The following is a 20,911-nucleotide window of genomic DNA, read 5'->3' as shown; positions in this document are numbered from 1 at the left end:
GAACAGCTCTGTCTTGCAGGCCCTGCGGAAAGATGTCAAGTCCCACAGGGCCCTGGTCTCTTGTGACAGAGCGTTCCACCAGATCGGGGCCACAGCTCTGGTTGAGGCCAGCCTAACCTCTCTGTGGCCCGGGATCTCCAAGATGTTTTTATTTGAAGACCGTAAGGTCCTCCGTGGGACATAGCAGGAGAGGCGGTCCCGTTGGGTTTTAAAGGGCATATTTTAATGGTCTTTTATCTGTTATCTTTTCAGTTGCTAGCTTGCGGTTTTAATTCATTGTTTAGAATTGCATTTACTGTACCAGCATTTCTAATTGTGCAGCTACTTTCCTGCAACAGGTGTCACAGACATTTGAGAGAGAGAGAGAGAGAGAGAGAGAGAGAGAGAGAGAGGTATGTGTTTATAATCATATACTTCCAGATTCCCCCATCACAGTGTTACATGCAAGAGATGTTGCAGCGTTTATTACCGAAGCAGTAACAACAGTGGATTTATTCATTCAGAATGGTGCCATCAATATGCACCGTGTGTTGCAGAATAACGTAAGCAGCAACAGCAGCAGCAACAGAAAGGTCCCTGGCCCAAGAGGATTCCAACATCTATTTCGACAACAGGAAAGATGAGAGGGCGAAAAAGAGAAAGGGAAGAGGTGAGGGAGACAAGAGAGGAATGTGTTTACAGTGGTACCTCTGGTTGCGAGCGGGATCCGTTCCGAAGGCCCCTTCGCAACATGAAAAGAGCACAACCTGCTGCGGTGCGTCTGTGCACACGCAGGTTGCGATTCACCGCATGATGTCATTTTGCGCTTCTGCGCATGCGCGAGCGGCGAAACCCGGAAGTAACCCTTTCCGGTACTTCCTGGTTGCCGCGGGACGTAACCTGAAAGAATGTGACATGAAGCTGTGGCGATCACACAGGGTCCCCAGACGTTTCACCGTCTATTGATCCCTGTGCCACCACTTTATTTCTCGCTGCCACCACCCAGGCCCTACCTGGTACAATACTGAGTCCAGTCAGGGTTAAATCGGAACATAAACTTCTGTTTATTTATTGCAGTTTAACAAGCGTGTGGTTTCATAAACGGTATCGGTCAATTACAATCATGGGGTGCCTATCCAGACCTATAACTTCCTCTACCTGCTCTCACTCACTAGAGCAGTGTTTTTCAACCTTTTTTGGGCAAAGGCACACTTGTTTCATGAAAAAAATCACGAGGCACACCACCATTAGAAAATGTTAAAAAAATTAACTCTGTGCCTATATTGACTATATATAAAGTAATTCTCTTGAATAGGAATCAAATAAACACAAAGAAAGTATTTTATAATTACTTTATTATGAAATAGTAAGTAAACAGAAATATGAAAAATTATAAAATACTTTATTCAGTGTGTAACCTGGGCCTGTTTGGCTGATATTCTGGCTGGAATCGAAGAAAGACACACACGTAGCTCTTCGTCAACAGCTCTCAGTCTCTCTCTGTATTTAGTTTTTATAGCAATCATGCTTGAAAAGCTCATCTCACACAGATATGTAGTGGAAAATGGGAGCAATGTCAAAATAGCTTTGTTTGCCAGAAGGGGGAACTCCTTGGCAGTATCCAACCAAAAACTGTCCAAAGGTAGATCAGCAAATCTTAGCTTGAAACCACGATTTTGTCTCAGTTCCGTTAGTTCCTCCTGCTCCTGTAAAGTCATGTCCTTTCCACCAACTGATGCTGAGCTATAAGGATCCCTAACCCAGTCAAGGCATTCAGTGGAGACTGAAGTGAAATAAAATGACAACTTCTCCGGTCCTCCTGGTGACTTGAGTCGCGACGTCTTCTTCTCTCCGCTGCTGCGCACACTGTGCTCAGGCAGGAAGGAAGTCGGAAGATGATGTCCTACTGTGATAGGTTCAGGCTGGAGTCTGGACCAATCACAGCCCGGACATCAGAAAAGTGGAGGGTGTCCCCCTGAGGAGCGCCAATTGGCGCCCCTGCTGGCCGAGGGTGGGGTCAACCCCCCCCATACCCAGGACACAGTCCGGCGCCCGCCTAGTGGGCGAAAAATTGATTTTTTAAAAAAAAAATCTTTCGAATTTTTCAATTTTCCCCACGGCACACCAGGCAACATCTCGCGGTACACTAGTGTGCCGCGGAACAGTGGTTGAAAAACACTGCACTAGACCACCTCTCAGATATTTACTTGTCTTCCTAGCCCCTAACTGTTCCTGACTCAGCCTATTTCGCTACACTAACTCAACCTGCCCACAAACTCTATCCCTATTCACTCCCCCTCCAACTAACCACCCAACTCCCAACGAACTCCTCCCTTTGCTCCTCCCAGAGCTGGTTTTATAGTCCCTCTGACTCCACCCCCTGGGTTCTGATAGGGTAACCTGTTTAACTATTTCACCTCCAGCACTCTCATATGGTAACGTCACAGTGCGTGACATCATTTTGTGCTTCTGTGCATGCGCGAGCAGCAAAAACCCGGAAGTACCAGAAAGGGTTACTTCCGGGTTGCCGCGGGACGTAACCTGAAATAACGTAACATGAGGTAAGACTGTACTTGAGGATTGTTTCTCCTGGTGGTGTAGACTATTTGGGGGGTGGAGCAATGAAACCAGCAACATCTGGGCTTGTGGGGGATTTTCAAGTGGTGGTGCGGAGACACTCAGTGACATGCTCAAGGCCGCCTTCTCTTGATCGTTTCTCGTGTTTGAAAGCTAAGCCATGGCACAGAAAACAGATTCGAAAGCCAGGCTCCGGCGCTGCCTTGCCTCAGGTTACCCTGAGCCACCCTGCAGAGCCCAGCCCAGCGCTTGCGAAGGCAGCACCGTCACAGAGCAGCTAGACAAGTAATCCGGGGACACGTTCAGCGCCAGGCAAGAAGCCGTCTGCAGACCTGACGGTCTCCGTGCCTGGAGAGCAGTTTAGAAAGAAGCGAGAGCATTAATCACACGCAAACAAAAGACCCAGGAGCAGCAGCGTCGGCTCCACAATGGCTTTGTCCCTGAGTTTCAGAGACTGCTGGGGAATATCCAAGCAACTCCAGTGTTTGGGAGAGTTTGCAGGTCTGGTTCAGTGCTTTGCATGTCCCAAATGCGGCAGGGGAAGGTCTCTGATGCAGCCCAGCCTTCCTCCACCTGGTGATTCCCAGGTGCTCTGAACTACAACTCCCATCAGCCCCTGCCAGGGCACACTCCACAGCTGGCTTATTCAGAATAGGGCACTTCAAAGTGTACGAAAAAATCAACTGCAATGTCAACCTTAAGTTGATTTTTTACCTCCCCACCAACATGCAACAGCATTTGTGTGGATCAGGCTCAACAAGACCACCACATGAAAACAGCACACATTTTAAAGTGATCCAAATAATTCAACTCGTGCAGGGCCCCTGTATCTCAGAACCGATTTCCTGTTTTCATATTCTGTAAGCCGATTAAACATCGTAACACTGTTGGACTTTAAAGCCGGTCGTAATTCTGGCGGTTCAATAGCATGACTTATTGTATTTGTATCTTAATATATATTTAGTTTTATTCTTTCTAAACCTTTTGTATGTTGCAAATTATTAGTAGCAGTAGAATTTCTATATACTATATTTGAATGTAAATACATACAGACACTGTTCTTCAATAACTAATGAGAGTGTGTGTGTGTTTTCCTGTAGTTGATATCAGCATGAAGAACCAGACAACCACCACTGTTGTGACCTGTCCTGCTCACCTTGCACCCCTGGTGCTCCCTGGGAAAGTTTTTAGGATAATCCTCGCCCCATTTACCTGGGAATAAGACCCAAAGCATTTAATACAGTTTACTTCTTACATGGTGGTTAGGATTTCCCCTGTAAGTTACAGCAGTACCTTGGTTACAGACACTTCAGGTTACAGATTCCGCTAACCCAGAAATAGGACCTCAGGTTAAGAACTTTCAGGATGAGAACAGAAATCGTGTGGTGGCAGCAGGAGGCCCCATTAGCTAAAGTAGTACCTCAGGTTAAGAACAGTTTCAGGTTAAGAAAAGACCTTCAGAACGAATTAAGTTCTGAACCAGAGGTACCACTGTATTGCTAAATGTAGCTATTTTAAGGCAGCTGCCATCGGGCATCAAGATTATGGGACCCGTGTTTTCTGTGACGCTTCAGACCTGTGATGCTCTGTAAAAGCAAAGAGGGGAAGCAGAGATGCTTTCTACCCCTGCAGAACTTTTCAACAATGTGTGGCCTCTCCTCCTAGCTTCTCCATCACATCCCCTTCTACCCCTGAAGTGAACAGGGCCAAAGCCCTGCATGTTTGGCTTTGTCAGAAACAAGGACGAGCCACAGAGGCCCTTTGTCTGACCGGGGGTTTCAATGCGGTCATGAAAATGCCAGGCATCAGAGGAGAAACGGCTACCCAACTGGAAGCAGGTTGTGAGTCAAGGACCCGCCACCCGCTAGGAGTATAATAAGACACAAAGACATGTTATTTTAGGTTAATGGGCAAAATTAGGCCACAACTTTTATTGGTTACAGCATGTGAGTAGTATTGGCTTAGGCATTGGATGAAACAGCAATACAAGACTCCACGGAAGTCATATCAGGGTCAACAACCAATGGGAGGAGCTTGTTGATGCAAATACAACTGGAAGCTCCCCCATGACGTCACTGGGGGTCGTGCCATGGCCCTAGGCACCAGCAGGGCATCGGACAGGATCCTTTAACAGAATACCCAAAAGAGGAGGGGTAGATGATGGGCATACATACCCAATCCTCCAACACAGCACACATATTCCAATGCCTAACCAACAATACCAGAAAGTTGTGACGAATTGCTATGAGGTAGGCGAAAAAACCAAGAGGCTGGTGCCAATTTGCCAAATGGATTAAAAAAGTCCTACCTGTTGGCTTTTTGCAGTGTAGTAGCGCAGCAGAGAGCTTGCTGGGGAGAGCTTGCATTAAAAGGGACTCAAAAATAACTTAAACAAGGTTTTAATAAGAAAAACAAAAACTCCTTATACACCAAATACATCTACAAACAAACACGACCCAACCACCAACCCATCCCCAGGGTAAAATGGCAGAGCTAGGTGCTGCTCCTTATATACTGTGGCCAATTCCCAACACAGTTTAATCAGTGCAACTCAGCAGCACCTGCTATGCCTCACAGCTGCAAGGCTGGATCTCGTTAGTTCACTCTGGCCCTTGCTCCGGCCCCTTAAAGGTATACACATTGGGTGAAACAATGATGAACCTTTAGATTTAAAGAAACAGTTCAACACTACCAGGCGCCTTGAGCAACCAAGGCAAGCAACCACAGGTCCATAGGAAGGTCAATACGCAAAAAGAAGCTGAACTAAATGGGAGGGAGATCCGAAGAAAGCAGGAACAGGCTGGGAGCTGAGCGCTGTCACTGCTGTTTAAATGCAGCTAGCCCCGCCCACCAGCCGGCCCTATTGGTTGGCCATACACGCCCCCCTGCCCCAGCGGGAAGCTGCTCCCACTCACAACCCCTCCCCTCTGGGAGGAGGAGATGCCTTATTGATGGCACCCCTTGCCCCCTCTCAAAGACTCGTTTGGAAGACTCGTTTTCAGAAAAGAGGGTGCGGGCGAGGAAGAAAGGAAAGGGACAGAGATATATGCTGAACAATATTCAATAGCTGGGAAGATTTATGTATGTTAATGACATGCCGACATCTTTTAAAGAAGAGAAGAAGAAGAAGAAGAATTTAGATTTGATATCCCGCTTTATCACTACCGTAAGGAGTCTCAAAGAAGGGACGCGGGTGGCGCTGTGGGTTAAACCACAGAGCCTAGGAGTCGCCGATCAGAAGGTCGGCGGTTCGAATCCCCGTGACAGGGTGAGCTCCCATTGCTCGGTCCCAGCTCCTGCCAACCTAGCAGTTCGAAAGCACGTCAAAGTGCAAGTAGATAAATAGGTACCGCTCCGGCGGGAAGGTAAACGGTGTTTACGTGTGCTGCTCTGGTTCGCCAGAAGCGGCTTAGTCATGCTGGCCACATGACCCGGAAGCTGAACGCCGGCTCCCTTGGCCAATAAAGCGAGTTGAGCGCTGCACGCTCGGTCATGACTGGACCTAATGGTCAGGGGTCCCTTTACCTTAAAGGAGTCTCAAAGCGGCTAACATTCTCCTTTCCCTTCCTCCCCCACAACAAACACTCTGTGAGGTGAGTGGGGCTGAGAGACTTCAGAGAAGTGTGACTAGCCCAAGGTCACCCAGCAGCTGCATGTGGAGGAGCGGGGAAGCGAACCCGGTTCACCAGATTATGAGACTACCGCTCTTAACCACTACACCACACTGGCTGGGAACGCCTTGGTGAGACACTGCGGTTTATCCAGGGATCAAGCCAGTTTTCAGAAAGAGCAAGGGGCCCACTCCACTCACCTGCCACACGGGGTCGGTGTGCTTGCCAGACTTGGTGGTACTCTTGTAGCCAGGCTGGGAGCTGGCGGGCTTCTTGAGGTTGTAGATGGCCACATTGCCATCATAGAAACCCACCACAATCAGGTAGGGGTGGTCCACGTGGATGTCAAGGCACATGATGCCGCTCTCACTGTTGAAGATGTACTCCGGGAAAGAGGGGTTCTTCAGGGTGTACAGTAGGAGCATCCCTCGGCTCTGCTTCACAAAGTCGTCTGGGCAAGAGAGAGAGAGAAAGGGTCAATTGGCCTGGAGCAGTAAGGAACTGCATCTTCAAAGGCTCATCTCAGCTAAAGGCCATCGTCACCCTCCGCTCCAGGCAAGGAAATCTGCAAGTTGCTAGTGTGGATGCCCCCAACAGGCATCCCTGATGGGGAGCAGGGGGACAACCAAGACCCTTATCACAGCTAAAAATTGGCCGCTGTTTCTTTAATGCTAAAAGAACTAAGTCAGCATGAGTCAGCAGCCTACAATGACTCATGCAACCTTTCACCAAATTGTACCTGTATATATAGAGCGGTCAATGTTAGTGCTGGGTGTTGGTTGGTTGGATGCTAGAAAGCTGGTTGAGTTTGATATGTATAAAGCTGTTGGTGGTGGTTGGAGAAGATGACTTTTAAGAATACGAGGAGCATTCTGCAAAGTAGTCTTTCTTAAGGACTCTTTGTGCCAACTAGGGTCTGAGGACCAGGCAAAGGAGGTCAGAACCTTTTTGACAAACACTGACAACCCCTTAGGCTTATATTTGCTTTAAAGGGATTTGGGTGGATTGGACAAGAGGAATCCTAAACATAAGGTAGGTCAAGGCTCAGATTTGGTGCCTTGATGAAAGATGAAGGCTCTTACACCATATTAGATCTGTAAAACAACAACAACAACAACAACAACAACATGATGCACCTGGAATTTTCTACACACTCTATAGAAATTAAAAGAGAAGAGACTTGTTACCTATAAGCTCACAACCTAAAAGACATGATGCGTAACAGGGGGAAAGAAGAGAAGGGAAGAGGAAAGCACAGAAATGCAGGTACCAATTTTTGAAGCTACTTAATCTCAACAGTGTCGTATGATCTGAAGGGATTGGAGGACATTTATTTAAAGGCTACCCAAGACCTAAAGTTTCTGGGCAGCAAGAAGTAAGAGTACATTAAAAAGAGCATTTGAAAAGTACATAAAAAGTTAAACCACAAAAACAAAAACTTGAAATACAGCTTTTAAAAAGCAGAAAAAGACCACTATTATAAATCTAATAAGAACAAGGCACGGCCGCACAGGTGAGGCTGATTGGTAATTCACAGCACCTGGTGGCAAGAGCCGGGAAGGAATATAAGGGCAGCATTTCCCTTCGGCTCTTTGCCACAGCAACACATTCCCTGCCTTGCTGCACTTGACTCCATGATTCCTTGCTTCTTGATCCTCAGACCCCTGACTCCGTGACTCCTTGCTTCTTGATCCCTGGACCCCTGACTTCATGACTCCTTGCTTCCTGACCCTCGGACTCTTAGCTTCCTGACTCCTGGCTTCTGGACTCCTGTTGCTGCTCCCACCCCACCAACTTGCCCCCGGTCCCAACGTCCTGAGCCAGGACTTCGATCGCCCGTGAACTGGACAGTGACAGCTTCCAGCTCAGTTCACACACAACACTCTTAGTTGTTGTTCTCCTCCCTAGCAGCTGGGGGGGGAGGGGAGCACCCATTTAATCCATAGCACATCTTTGGTTATACTAATAATGGTGCTTAACCCATCAGCCAAAACCATTACCCAGACAAAGGGACTGGGCTGGCAAGCTTGCTCGCATACAAAGGAATGCAGAGCAATACACTTGGTACCAGCTTGGCTGCAGGAGTTGCCGGAAGGAGGGTACAAGATGCCATCCTATCATCTTAGGGAATTCTGCTCCGGATTTGTGTACGTTTCCTGCTGCATCAACAAAAGTGCTGTCTTAGGCAGCAACATTTGGTCTTCTCCCAGTAACATGACCCTGTCCAGTGTGTGTTACAGTGGGCGCAGGTGGCGCTGTGGTCTAAACCACTGAGCCTCTTGGGCTTGCTGATTGGAAGGTCAGCGGTTCGAATCCCCACAATGGGGTGAGCTCCCGTTGCTCTTTCCCAGCTCCTGCCAACCCAGCAGTTCGAAAGCACATCAGTGCAAGTAGATAAATAGGTACCACTGTGGCGGGAAGGTAAACGGTGTTTCTGTGCGCTCTTGGCACTTGTCACGGTTCTGTGTGCACAAGTAGCGGTTTAGTCCTGCTGGCCACATGACCTAGAAAACTGTCTGTGGACAAACGCCGGCTCCCTCGGCCTGAAAGCGAGATGAGCGCCACAACACCAGAGTTGCCTTTGACTTGACTTAACCGCCCAAGGGTCCTTTACCTTTTTTTTACAACTCCATTTAAATTATAGAACTTTCAAAGAGAAGTCAGAGAGAACCAGGAGTGAATAAATTAATTAGGACCACCCAAAGCATGAACACATGGACCACAAGGGAAGCAGGAGCAACTGCGAGGTCACAACTGCATTTTGGAAAATACTTTTCCAAGCAAGATCTAATCTTCTGGACGGCGGCTACTACATTTCTCATTCACATAAGTTACCCCTTACTCATCATGAAAGCAGTCATTTCCATGACTACTGGTGAATCAGACCCTGGTATATGCCTCTGTCAGGAGAAGGACACTTGCGAATGAAAGGCATACCAAGAAATATTAAAGGAACTAGTACATTCAGCCTTGAGAAAGTACTGTGATGGGGACTGATGCATGAAAGCAGCCTCTGGCTATTATAAAACTGCCATTAAGGAGATTGGGACCATCTGCCCCTTTTTGATGCCGCAGGAACAGATGGACAAAAGCATAGACTGCTGAGAAGCACCACAGACTCCCATTTTCAGGGTTTTCAGATAGATAGGCTTCTGTTTGGAACAGTTTGTTTCATGCAAACTGCAAACTGGGATTGCATTAGTGTGTGTCTTTGTCATTTCCAATTCTTAATCATGTGGATCATGATGCAAATTTTTTTTATGAAGTTTAGGAAGCCAGGGTGAATTCAGCTGCTTTATGAATACGTCTTAGGATGCAAAACCAGTCTTCTTGGGGGCAAATCTCCCGCCAGACTTCCCTAACTTGCTCACTAGTCTGAGTTAAGGAAGTTACGTTGGCAAGTCTTGGTTTTGTTTTTAATTTTTGGCACCGTAACACTTTTATCGAGATACCCCTAAGCTGGAGTGTGGCGCTAACTTGCTGCATTCTGACCTGTTTCCTCCTTAGTTTGCTCATGATATTTTTGGGTTTTTTAAAGGCACTCATTAAATTCCACCATATGAAGTTATGAAATGCAAGAGGTTTGGGAAAACTCAAATGAATAATTTGTTGCCACATTTCATTAGCATATTAGCCCAGGTGAGAAGCTTCCAGTGCCCTTTTCTGCAGCCTATTATCATATCATTAAATATACAATATACATATAAAAGTTCACAGATCATTACAATAAAAGCATCACAGAATCAGCCCTTCCCTTAAAAGTAAGCAGCCCTAATATAGAAGAAATTTTCCAAAGGGCTGAATGTGGAAAGCTACTGATTCAAACCAGTCATATGAAAGTTGGCAAGTTTTAAATAGATGTGGACACGGACACACACAGAGAGAGAGAGAGAGAGAGAGAGAATATGAGTGCAATGCATATTCAACTAACATTGAAAGCATACGATGTCCCCAAAGAATCACAAGAACTGTAGTTTCTTATCACAGAGCTACAGTTCCCAGCACCAGTTGCAGATCTTGGGCTCTCAAATTTCAGCTACGCCTTGTGCAATGCTGAAATGTGCCCCCTCCGCGCCTCTCATGCTCCATTATAGAGCATTTTGGCACCCCCTGCTACGCAGTGACCAGTGCAACCATACCCGTCACACACCCTAAAACGGCTTCTGTGGCACCATTAACTTAGGGTTGCCATACATCCGGAATTTCCCAGACATATCTGGAATACTGTGGTTGGTAGCAATGTCCAGACAGAAATCGCCCCCCGCCCAAAAAAGTCCAGGAAAATCTGGACGCATGGCAACCCATGTCGGTAAACTTTGGGTCTGGATTTTCACTGTTTGAAATATGGCAACCCTAAACAAACTACTGTATTTTTCCACACCAGACCATAAGACGCACCTAGTTTTGGGAGGAGGAAAGCAAGAAAAAAAATATTCTGAATCTCAGAAGCCAGAACAGCAAGAGGGATCGCTGCGCAGCGAAAACAGCGATCCCTCTTGCTGTTCTGGCTTCTGGGATAGCTGCACAGCTGTATTCGCTCCATAAGATGCACACACATTTCCCCTTACTTTTTAGGAGGCAAAAAGTGAGTCTTATAGAGCAAAAAATACAGTGGTTTACAGGATTCTCTGTGCAGAAACTGTTTGTTTTAAATGTGCACTGAATCTGCTTCATACACTTAAAGTAGATTTAAGTGGATGGTACAATTCCACTCCAGGGTGATGGTCCGTCCTCTGACACCTCTTTTTGCACGACACCTTATGCTAGCCTGGTTCACACACTGTGCTAAGCCAAACACACATGCATGCAGGCTCTGGGCTCTGGAAGGGAAGAACTGAGGTTCCTTTACTCCACCCCAGTCATCTTGCTGATATGCAACCTGAGCTATGCCATGGTTTGGCTTGATGTGTTATCTGAACCCCGGGCTCATGGCTTAGCTCTCCGGGATAAACCATGAGCTGTAAACCAGAAGCGAAAGCTTGGCTACTGCTCATAAATGGGCCTGGAGAGAGCTAAACCATAAGCCCAGCTTCAGATGGCATGCTGAGCCAAACACACTAGGCTGAAGGGATCGCTATCGGTCTGCTTCAACAACAGGAGAAAGGAAAGAGGTTCTCTTTAGGGTACGTTTAAGCTATTTAGTAGCTGTTTAGTTGGCAAGCTCGGGCCTAATTTAAGCTGGTGGGCCATCTTAAACTCTTCCATGATCCTGGAGCATTTTACGCACCTCCATTCAATGCCAAAAGGGACGCGAGTGGCGCTGTGGGTTAAACCACAGAGCCTAGGACTTGCCGATCAGAAGGTTGGCGGTTCAAATCCCCGCGATGGGGTGAGCTCCCGTTGCTCGGTCCCTGCTCCTGCCAATCTAGCCATTCGAAAGCACGTCAAAGTGCAAGTGGATAAATAGGTACCGCTCCGGCGGGAAGGTAAATGGCATTTCCATGCGCTGCTCTGGTTTGCCAGAAGCAGCTTAGTCATGCTGTCCACATGACCCAGAAGCTGTACGCCGGCTCCCTTTGCCAATAAAGCTAGATGAGCACCGCAACCCCAGAGTCGGCCACGACTGGACCTAATGGTCAGGGGTCCCTTTACCCTTTACCTTTACAATTCAATGCCAAGTAGTGATTTCACCATGATCACAATTGATTTCAACTGTGATTCCCAGGTAGGGAGAGGCCCCTGTCCATGTAGACCAGGCATAGGCAAACTTGGCCCTCCAAATGTTTTGGGACTACAACTCCCATCATCCCTAACTAACAGGACCAGTGGTCAGGGATGATGGGAGATGTAGTCCCAAAACATCTGGAGGGCCAAGTTTGCCTGTGCCTGATGTAGACAATGGACCAATAGTCTGGATTCATATTAGGCAATTTACTATGTTCTTCCTATGCAGAGAGCACTCTTAGCCAGCGTGTCTACAACCCCATGACATGGTTAAGCCACAGGAATCTGCCTCCTTCCAGGAAAACAGATGAGCACAATTCTGGAAGTAGAACCAAATGAGCATTAACTAGCATTATCACATACTCAACAGATAGACAATGAAAGACAATGAACTAAATTAGCCCTTGCATTTCCATCCTCTCAATTTAATTTTAAAAAAAAGTTTTATTGAAGCATAGCGACAATTACTAACAAGCCAAAAGCATAGTAGTGGGGATATAACATCATACCAAAGAGGAGGAGAAGGAGAAACACAGTAATATATCCATATTTCTTAAGCTGGCACGAATGGTGAATGTTGATCATCTAAGTATAAAGCATAAGATGATATAGAAGCTGGGTTCTGCATCACTCTGGACACCTACAATTTGTATGTTATTTTTTCAGCAATAGCCAAAGTCTCTGAGTTTTTATACCACAAAGACAAATCTAGATTTTCAAAAATTTTCGTGGCTGGACTACTGAAATCCTAGTTGCAGGTAGCATCCATGGGGAAAGTTCTTTAGAGTGACAGGCTCTAATTAGAGAGCTGAGTATATCACTTTAGTGCTTCGTTTTGTTTGAACCTCCTGGACATGCTATCTTTTAGGAGGATTTTTAACATTCTGTTCTTCCCCCCTAGCTTACTGCTCACTAAATATTTAACAGTGCCATCAAGTGGCAAAAGCTTTTGTTAGCTCCAGATTCTTAGAAGCACTCTGTGATTTGCAGCAACCAGACAAGTGAGAGGAGCTTCGGTGCAGAACATCTAATTTGTACATGTCAGCCTTCCTCAACCTGGTGCCTTTGAGATGTTTTGGACTTGTTTCCTTGGTGTGAGGTTTCTCAGTTGGAGAGTTAAATAAATGCTTTGCTTTGCTCCTCTTCAAACCCTAGTGCCAAGCCACTCTCCCTGTCCAGACACCTTCAAATGCACAACTGCAGGCTGCTATCGCAAACACCTGCATGCAGAAATCACTACGCACCTCTCTGCCAAATGGACAGGTGCAGGGTTGCTAGACCGCCGGGGCTGACCTGAAGTCTCCAGGGCTACCTGCCCCCCCCCTCCAGCTGGTGGTACAGGGTTAGGCTCCCTAGAAGGGGTCGAGTAAGTTTAGAAAGATGGGGGTTCAAGAGGTGAGAGAAATATTGCATGTAAAAACAGCAACATAATTGCATTATCATAAAGGGAAATATGATGGGCTAGGAACACTCCCCCCCCGATACATCATCTATCAAGAGGCAGGCTTGGAGCGCTGATTATGTAAGGCTAGATAAACTGATAATTGCAATCACAGCCAAACACCACGGTGAGCTGATTGCAGATTGCCAGCTTTCCCCTGACATTGGTGCTGTGTTCATGTGACTGCCTTAGAGCACGCTGAAGTTACTGGAGTTTTCCCCCAGTGCCGTTTCACAGCTTTCCACATTCACTGTTCACCCCGACAAGGCCTCTTTAGTGTTTACATTCATTTCTGTGTTTTTGGTGGTCTTGAAGGGAATGGGGGGGGGGGCTTTATGCCATGCAAAGGTGTTCACAGTTTGGCTAGAGAAATTATGAGTGGTTTAAGGCATCCAAGCAATGTGAAGCTGGTTTGAGAGACAGGGCATCGGGCAGTAGCATTTTGTGAAAACTACAGGGTGCATGTGCATTTTGGAGAATACAGTGGTACCTCGGGTTAAGTACTTAATTCATTCCGGAGGTCTGTTCTTAACCTGAAACTGTTCTTAACCTGAAGCACCACTTTAGCTAATGGGGTCTCCTGCTGCCGCCATGATGCCAGAACACGATTTCTGTTCTCATCCTGAAGCAAAGTTCTTAACCCGAGGTACTATTTCTGGGTTAGTGGAGTCTGCAACCTGAAGCAAATGTAACCCGAGGTACCACTGTATTGTCTGAACACAGATTAAAAGCCAAGCATTGGAAACACATCAAATACAGAATGAAGTGTGAGCATAGCCATGCACTGGGAATATGCTTTATCACGAGCACATGTACACATGTGTGTGCGTCTGCACAAAACAGTACACTGAACATCACCCGACAAATTAACTGAGATTAGCAGCAATCTCCACAAAGCCCCAGAGCCTATCTGAAGCTGAAGCTCTGGATGCAAAGCAGCGAAGGCCTGGAACTGAATTACTCAGTTTGGGATTGCATCCTCATCAGCTGGGGAGCAGCATGTGAAAAGCGATAAGGAGGCCTTCTAAAGAAGGAAAAGAAATTGCTCTTTCCAGAGCGAACTGAAGAAATATGACAGGTGAGATTTGCACACTGAGGAAGGAGCCTGTGGTGCAACAAACTTGGAATGTCTGGGGGCAGACCAGAAAGAAAGTTGCTTCCTTCTCTTTTTCTCTCTAGCCAGAGACAAGTGAAGTTTTCTGTGTTCTCAGATTCACCACTTGATTGGAATACAGCGGAGGGAAAACCAACCTTTGTTTAAAGAAGATAAGCAAGTTTCCATCCCTTGTAGCTTGGAAATAACTAGGGAGAACTATTGATCATAGAATCATAGAATTGTTGAGTTGGGAGATGCTGTCTAATTGTAGAGTTGGGAGATGCTGCAACAACAAACCTAGACAGCATCTTAAAATGCAGAGACATCACCTTGCCAACAAAGGTCCGTATAGTTAAAGCTATGGTTTTCCCAATAGTGATTTATGGAAGTGAGAGCTGGACCATAAAGAAGGCTGATCGCCAAAGAATTGATGCTTTTGAATTCTGGTGCTGGAGGAGACTCTTGAGAGTCCCATGGATTGCAAGAAGATCCAACCAATCCATTCTGAAGGAAATCAGCCCTGAGTGCTCATTGGAAGTACAGATCCTGAAGCTGAGGCTCCAAGACTTTGGAAGACTCCTTGGAAAAGACCCTGATGTTGGGAAAGATGGAGGGCCCAAGGAGAAGGGGATGAAAGAGGACGAGATGGTTGAACAGTGTTCTCGAAGCTACCAGCATGCGTTGGACCAAACTGCAGGAGGCAGTGGAAGACAGGAGTGCCTGGCGTGCTCTGGTCCATGGGGTCACAAAGAGTTGGATACGACTAAACGGCTAAACAACAAACAACAGAATTGGGAGAGACTCTGAGAATAATCTAGTCCAACCCCCTGCAATGCAAGAACATGCAGCTGTCCCATACAGGGGTTGAACCTGCAGCTTTGGTATTATCAGCAACATGCTAATTGGGAACCACTGATCCAGGTTATTTCGGAGCATGAAATTACCTCCTTCAGCAGCTTCCATGTTGCCCAGCTTGAATCCCGCCCCCCGGCCTTTGTCATTCCCTCCCCCTCCAAAAAAAAAAAAAAACCTTTTCCATTTGTCTTCAGAGAACACACAGGCCAGTGTGGACACTTGAGATTCTACCTAGGTAGAATAAGATCCATCCGTGAGCGTGGGAGCTTTGAGCGTTGCCATATTTGACCTACGCAATCTGTACGGGGGCTCACTCATGGTTTGATTGTCCATCAATTTGTATCAAGACAGTAGGATCCACAAAAGAGATTGACGCAGTGCTCTTGTGTTTGAATCCTGTTTGCGGGTTTCCCTTTGGGGCCTCTGGCTGGCCGGACTAGATGGGCCATTGTGGCAGATGTTCCGGCACCACTTATGTTCTTTCCAGGCATTTCTGCTCTTTCCATAGGGAAGGGTCTGAAGCAGAGCACATCCTTTGCAAGTAGAAGGTCCCAAATCCAATCAATGGTGCCTCCATTTTAAAAAAGAAGACGACTTTAGGTATCAGGTTGGGAAAGACACCTGACTGAGACCTTGGAAAGGTCTGCTGCTAGCAGGTCAGAGGGGCCAGAGTTCACCCATCTATTGCAGTCCAGATGGGCTGCAATGTCCATCAGCTGTGATGGCTGGAGCTGATGGGAACTGTAGTCCCAAACATCTGGAGGGCAGCAGGTTAGTTAACGCCAAAGTAGACAATATAGAATGACTGGTAGTCCGATATTAGCAGAGCCAAACTAGACACAACAAGAAAAGCAAGTGGCTTTTTAATTAGGATTGCTTATTCTGGACGAGTTTAAATTGCCCTGCACACTGAGACTGGCGGTGATGAAAAGGAGATTGGAACTGTTCAAAATAAAAAATGAATAAATGAAATAAGCTCCATGTCATGTTCACTGGAACCGGCAGCTCAGCTCCATGAGTCTTCCCATGTTAGAAGCAAAGATAAACAGGAAGGTTCCTCTTTGAGTGGGAGCAGTAAAGTGCTTTGAAATTGCAGGATAATTTGAACACAAACAGCCAGTGACTGGAACAGCACATTCTTGCTGTAAGGCTATAGCACTTCATTGCAAACCGATGTTCCTATTGCTCCTCTAAAGGCTCATTGTTAGGGATTCCTCCAGCGCTCAGCGGCCTTACGATTGAAATACAGGTGCTTTTCGGAGCAAAAATAGCCCCTGCTTCAAAGTGGGAACAACCACTCACTAAATTGCAGGCTGCGCAATACACTTCGCATTGGAAGAAGTTCTGGATGGAACTCTTCCTTATTCCTGTGTCTGTTATTTAAACAGTTCGTGTTTAAAAGGAAATCATCCCAGGAATGACGAGGGCACAAAGAAGCATGAGGCTCTTTCGAGGGTAAAAGGGCACCCAAAGAAATGCAACATGAATTCCCAAAATGCATTTTAAAGGTTATCTGCCCAGGACTTGAATTGGGAGTGAGACAGGCAATCCATTTACCACAAGAACTGGTTTATAAAGCAAAGAGTAGCGTTTTCAACAATGGAAGAAAAATTATAACATGGTACTGGGCATGGGAATTCAGCATCCCATGAATCTCAAAAAAACAAAAGTTACTAGCCCTCATGGACAGGAAGGCAAGCTTATTCCAGTGAGGAATAAGATGGAATAAGAAGAGGCAGAGTCACAGCCCCACAGCACTGAGGAGGGGCCACCAGTCCTACAGGCATCAGTGATGGCAGGTGAGGGATCCATAGGGATCTACTGCCACCCACTGGAGGGTGCAGATCCAATGCCTGTCCTTGCTCCTTGCCTGTAATTCGCTGTGCTGCAGTTTTCTCAGGCTCCACCTGCTTATTTCCCTCCTTGTTCATAAATGCCACAGGATGGGGCTACATTGCTGGCCAATTAAAAATGAAATTGATATACTGGTGGCCTGGAAGAAATTAGACAAAGTATTGAAGAACTTAAATGACTGAACTGCAATCCAGCTCCCGGCTACGATTGACGACACACTTCGGGACATTATTCTCCATGTGCTATATTTGTTCAGAGGCCGTGCAGTCTAATGAGGGTCGTCAGCTTCACACGTGCCTAGCGATGCTTTATGCTTTGGAAATGTATTAGTACAAGGGATTGCATTAGAGCATTCATTCAGGCTGATTCGCAGAGGCTAATCTGCAACCTCCAGCAATCAGGCAGGAGAGTCTTTAGCCTGCTCTAATGATGATCTCTATGTGGGACAAGAAGCTACATAGAATCATAGAATCATAGAGTTGGAAGAGACCACAAGGGTCATCGAGTCCAACCCCCTGCCAAGCAGGAAACACCATCAGAGCACTCCTGACATATGGTTGTCAAGCCTCTGCTTAAAGACCTCCAAAGAAGGAGACTCCACCACACTCCTTGGCAGCAAATTCCACTGTCGAACAGCTCTTACTGTCAGGAAGTTCTTCCTAATGTTTAGGTGGAATCTTCTTTCTTGTAGTTTGTATCCATTGCTCCGTGTCCGCTTCTCTGGAGCAGCAGAAAACAACCTTTCTCCCTCCTCTATGTGACATCCTTTTATATATTTGAACATGGCTATCATATCACCCCTTAACCTCCTCTTCTCCAGGCTAAACATGCCCAGCTCCCTTAGCCGATCCTCATAAGGCATTGTTTCCAGGCCTTTGACCATTTTGGTTGCCCTCCTCTGTACACGTTCTAGTTTGTCAGTGTCCTTCTTGAACTGTGGTGCCCAGAACTGGACACAGTACTCCAGGTGAGGTCTGACCAGAGCAGAATACAGTGGCACTATTACTTCCCTTGATCTAGATGCTATACTCCTATTGATGCAGCCCAGAATTGCATTGGCTTTTTTAGCTGCCGCGTCACACTGTTGGCTCATGTTAAGTTTGTGGTCAACCAAGACTCCTAGATCCTTTTCACATGTACTGCTCTCAAGCCAGGTGTCACCCATCTTGTATTTGTGCCTCTCATTTTTTTTGCCCAAGTGCAATACTTTACATTTCTCCCTGTTAAAATTCATCTTGTTTGTTTTGGCCCAGTTCTCTAATCTGTCAAGGTCGTTTTGAAGTGTGATCCTGTCTTCTGGGGTGTTAGCCACCCCTCCCAGTTTGGTGTCATCTGCAAATTTGATCAGGATGCCCTTGAGTCCATCATCCAAGTCGTTGATAAAGATGTTGAATAAGACCGGGCCCAAGACAGAACCCTGTGGCACCCCACTAGTCACTCTTCTCCAGGATGAAGTGGAACCATTGATGAGCACCCTTTGGGTCCGGTCAGTCAGCCAGTTACAAATCCACTGAGTGGTAGCATAGTCAAGACCACATTTTACCAGCTTCTTTACAAGAATATCATGGGGCACCTTGTCAAATGCCTTGCTGAAATCAAGGTAGACTACATCCACTACAGCTACAGTTGGAACTGGATATGGAACAACTGATTGGTTCAAAATTGGGAAAGGAGTACGACAAGGCTGTATATGGTCTTCCTGCTTATTTAAATTATATGCAGAATTCATCATGCGAAAGGCTGGGCTGGAAGAATCCCAAGCCAGAATTAAGATTGCCAGAAGAAATATCAACAACCTCAGATATGCAGATGACACAACCTTGATGGCAGAAAGTGAGGAGGAATTAAAGAACCTTTTATTGAGGGTGAAAGAGGAGAGCACAAAATATGGTCTGAAGCTCAACATCAAAAAAACTAAGATCATGGCCACTGGGCCCATCACCTCCTGGCAAATAGAAGGGGAAGAAATGGAGGCAGTGAGAGATTTTACTTTCTTGGGCTCCATGATCACTGCAGATGGTGACAGCAGCCGCGAAATTAAAAGACGCCTGCTTCTTGGGAGAAAAGCAAGGACAAACCTAGACAGCATCTTAAAAAGCAGAGACATCACCTTGCCAACAAAGGGCTGTATAGTTAAAGCCATGGTATTCCCAGTAGTGATGTATGGAAGGGAGAGCTGGACCATAAAGAAGGCTGATCACCGAAAAATTGATGCTTTTGAATTATGGTGCTGGAGGAGACTCTTGAGAGTCCCATGGACTGCAAGAAGATCAAACCTCTCCATTCTTAGGGAAATCAGCCCTGAGTGCTCACTGGAAGGACAGATCCTGAAGCTGAGGCTCCAAGACTTTGGCCACCTCATGAGAAGAGAAGACTCCCTGGAAAAGACCCTGATGTTGGGAAAGATGGAGGGTACAAGGAGAAGGGGACGACAGAGGACGAGATGGTGGGACAGTGTTCTCGAAGCGACCAGCACGAGTTTGACCAAACTGCGGGAGGCAGTGGAAGACAGGAGTGCCTGGCGTGCTCTGGTCCAGGGGGTCACGGAGAGTCGGACACGACTAAACAACTAAACAACAACAAATGATGATTCACAAGACTTTACGACACCATCAGGTTGGTTGCCCTGCCAGTGGGCAATGCCTTCACTTTCCCAACCCAAGCATCTCCCAGCTCATTTGCACAACCAGAAGCTATGCCTGGCCAAACATCCAACTCAAAGTGCAACTTGCCACACAGCCAAGTGGCTGTCAGATGAAACCTGTCTTGTGGCCAAGCCATGAAACTGCCTAGTAACTGGGATAGATGGTCTGTCAATCAAGCCAAGGCCTGCTTTAGTGGCTCACCAAAACCTCAGGTGAGGATGAGGAAATCTGTCCATTTCGGGTTCTCTCTGTTTCTCATTTTTGTAGTCATTGGTTTGCCACATTTCCACACGAATTTCCTTTTTTTGTTTTTAATGCCGTTACGAAAATTCACCCGCATTTTTGTGCCAGTTTCTCTTAATATATAATTTTGCCTACCGCAGAACAATCTGCAAAGCAATTTCCCCTAATAACAACCCGTTTTTGTACGTTATGCCTGCTTGTTTTGTATCTTTCCCATATACATATATGCATATCTTTAGTCTAGAATATGCATATATTTTTTTGTACACACTAGTTGGCTGCAGAACAGCACTTCAAAATCTGGGTAAACATCTATTTCCAAGGATGGCTGTGTTTTGGTTTGCATGTTGCTTTTGTTCTGGACCAGGAAGAGGGCAGGATGGAATGTGAGAACCCCAGCAGAAAATGGTTGCTGACTGTATTAGTTGCTGAAAACCAGAGGGGAAAGTGCTCTCCTGCTCAAATCCTGCTTGCTGGTTTGACACAGGCATTGGGTTGGCCACTGTGAGAACAGGATGCTGGACTGAGCAGCCTATGGGCCTCATCTTGCAGGTGGTGGTTCTTATGGGCTCATCTGGACAAGTTTTCAACAGCGTAGCAGTGCAGCTCCTCTACTTCTCCTGACTGTCCCAATGAGAAATGACAGGATCAGCAGAAGGCGAGCAGGTCAGCGGCAAAGGCACCTTAATGCCTTGTGCTCTGGTTCCATTTGTGAGTTGGGTGTGGAAAAGTTGGGGTCTGCAGCATAACCTCCTTATGCTACGTGTGCCTGTCCATGCCACCGAGTGAGCAAAACAGGCGTACACACATGAAGACTTACGATAACAACAAATGCCGATGGTCAGAAATGAATGAAAGCAGGTTTTCTCAGGAAATAATAATAATAATATATTATTATTATTATTATTATTATTATTATTATACCCCGCCCATCCGGCTGGGTTTC

The 20,911-nt window shown here is 46.4% G+C and overlaps 1 protein-coding gene across 1 annotated transcript in view; it reads right to left on the bottom strand.

Annotated features, from left to right (window-relative positions):
* Positions 1 to 20,911, bottom strand: part of DNAI1 (dynein axonemal intermediate chain 1) — a 147,028-nt gene that overhangs the window by 78,681 nt on the left and 47,436 nt on the right. Inside the window, exon 13 of the mRNA XM_083402835.1 lies at positions 6,368 to 6,618. Within this exon, the coding sequence (XP_083258961.1) occupies positions 6,368 to 6,618 (251 nt within the window). The remainder of the gene's footprint in view (positions 1 to 6,367; positions 6,619 to 20,911) is intronic.

The sequence above is a fragment of the Podarcis tiliguerta genome (genome assembly GCF_965153285.1).
Source record: "Podarcis tiliguerta genome assembly, chromosome: 11".
NCBI lineage: Eukaryota > Metazoa > Chordata > Lepidosauria > Squamata > Lacertidae > Podarcis > Podarcis tiliguerta.
The sequence above is the reverse complement of the archived record's forward strand: the minus strand, read 5'-3'. Positions and strand labels throughout refer to the sequence as shown.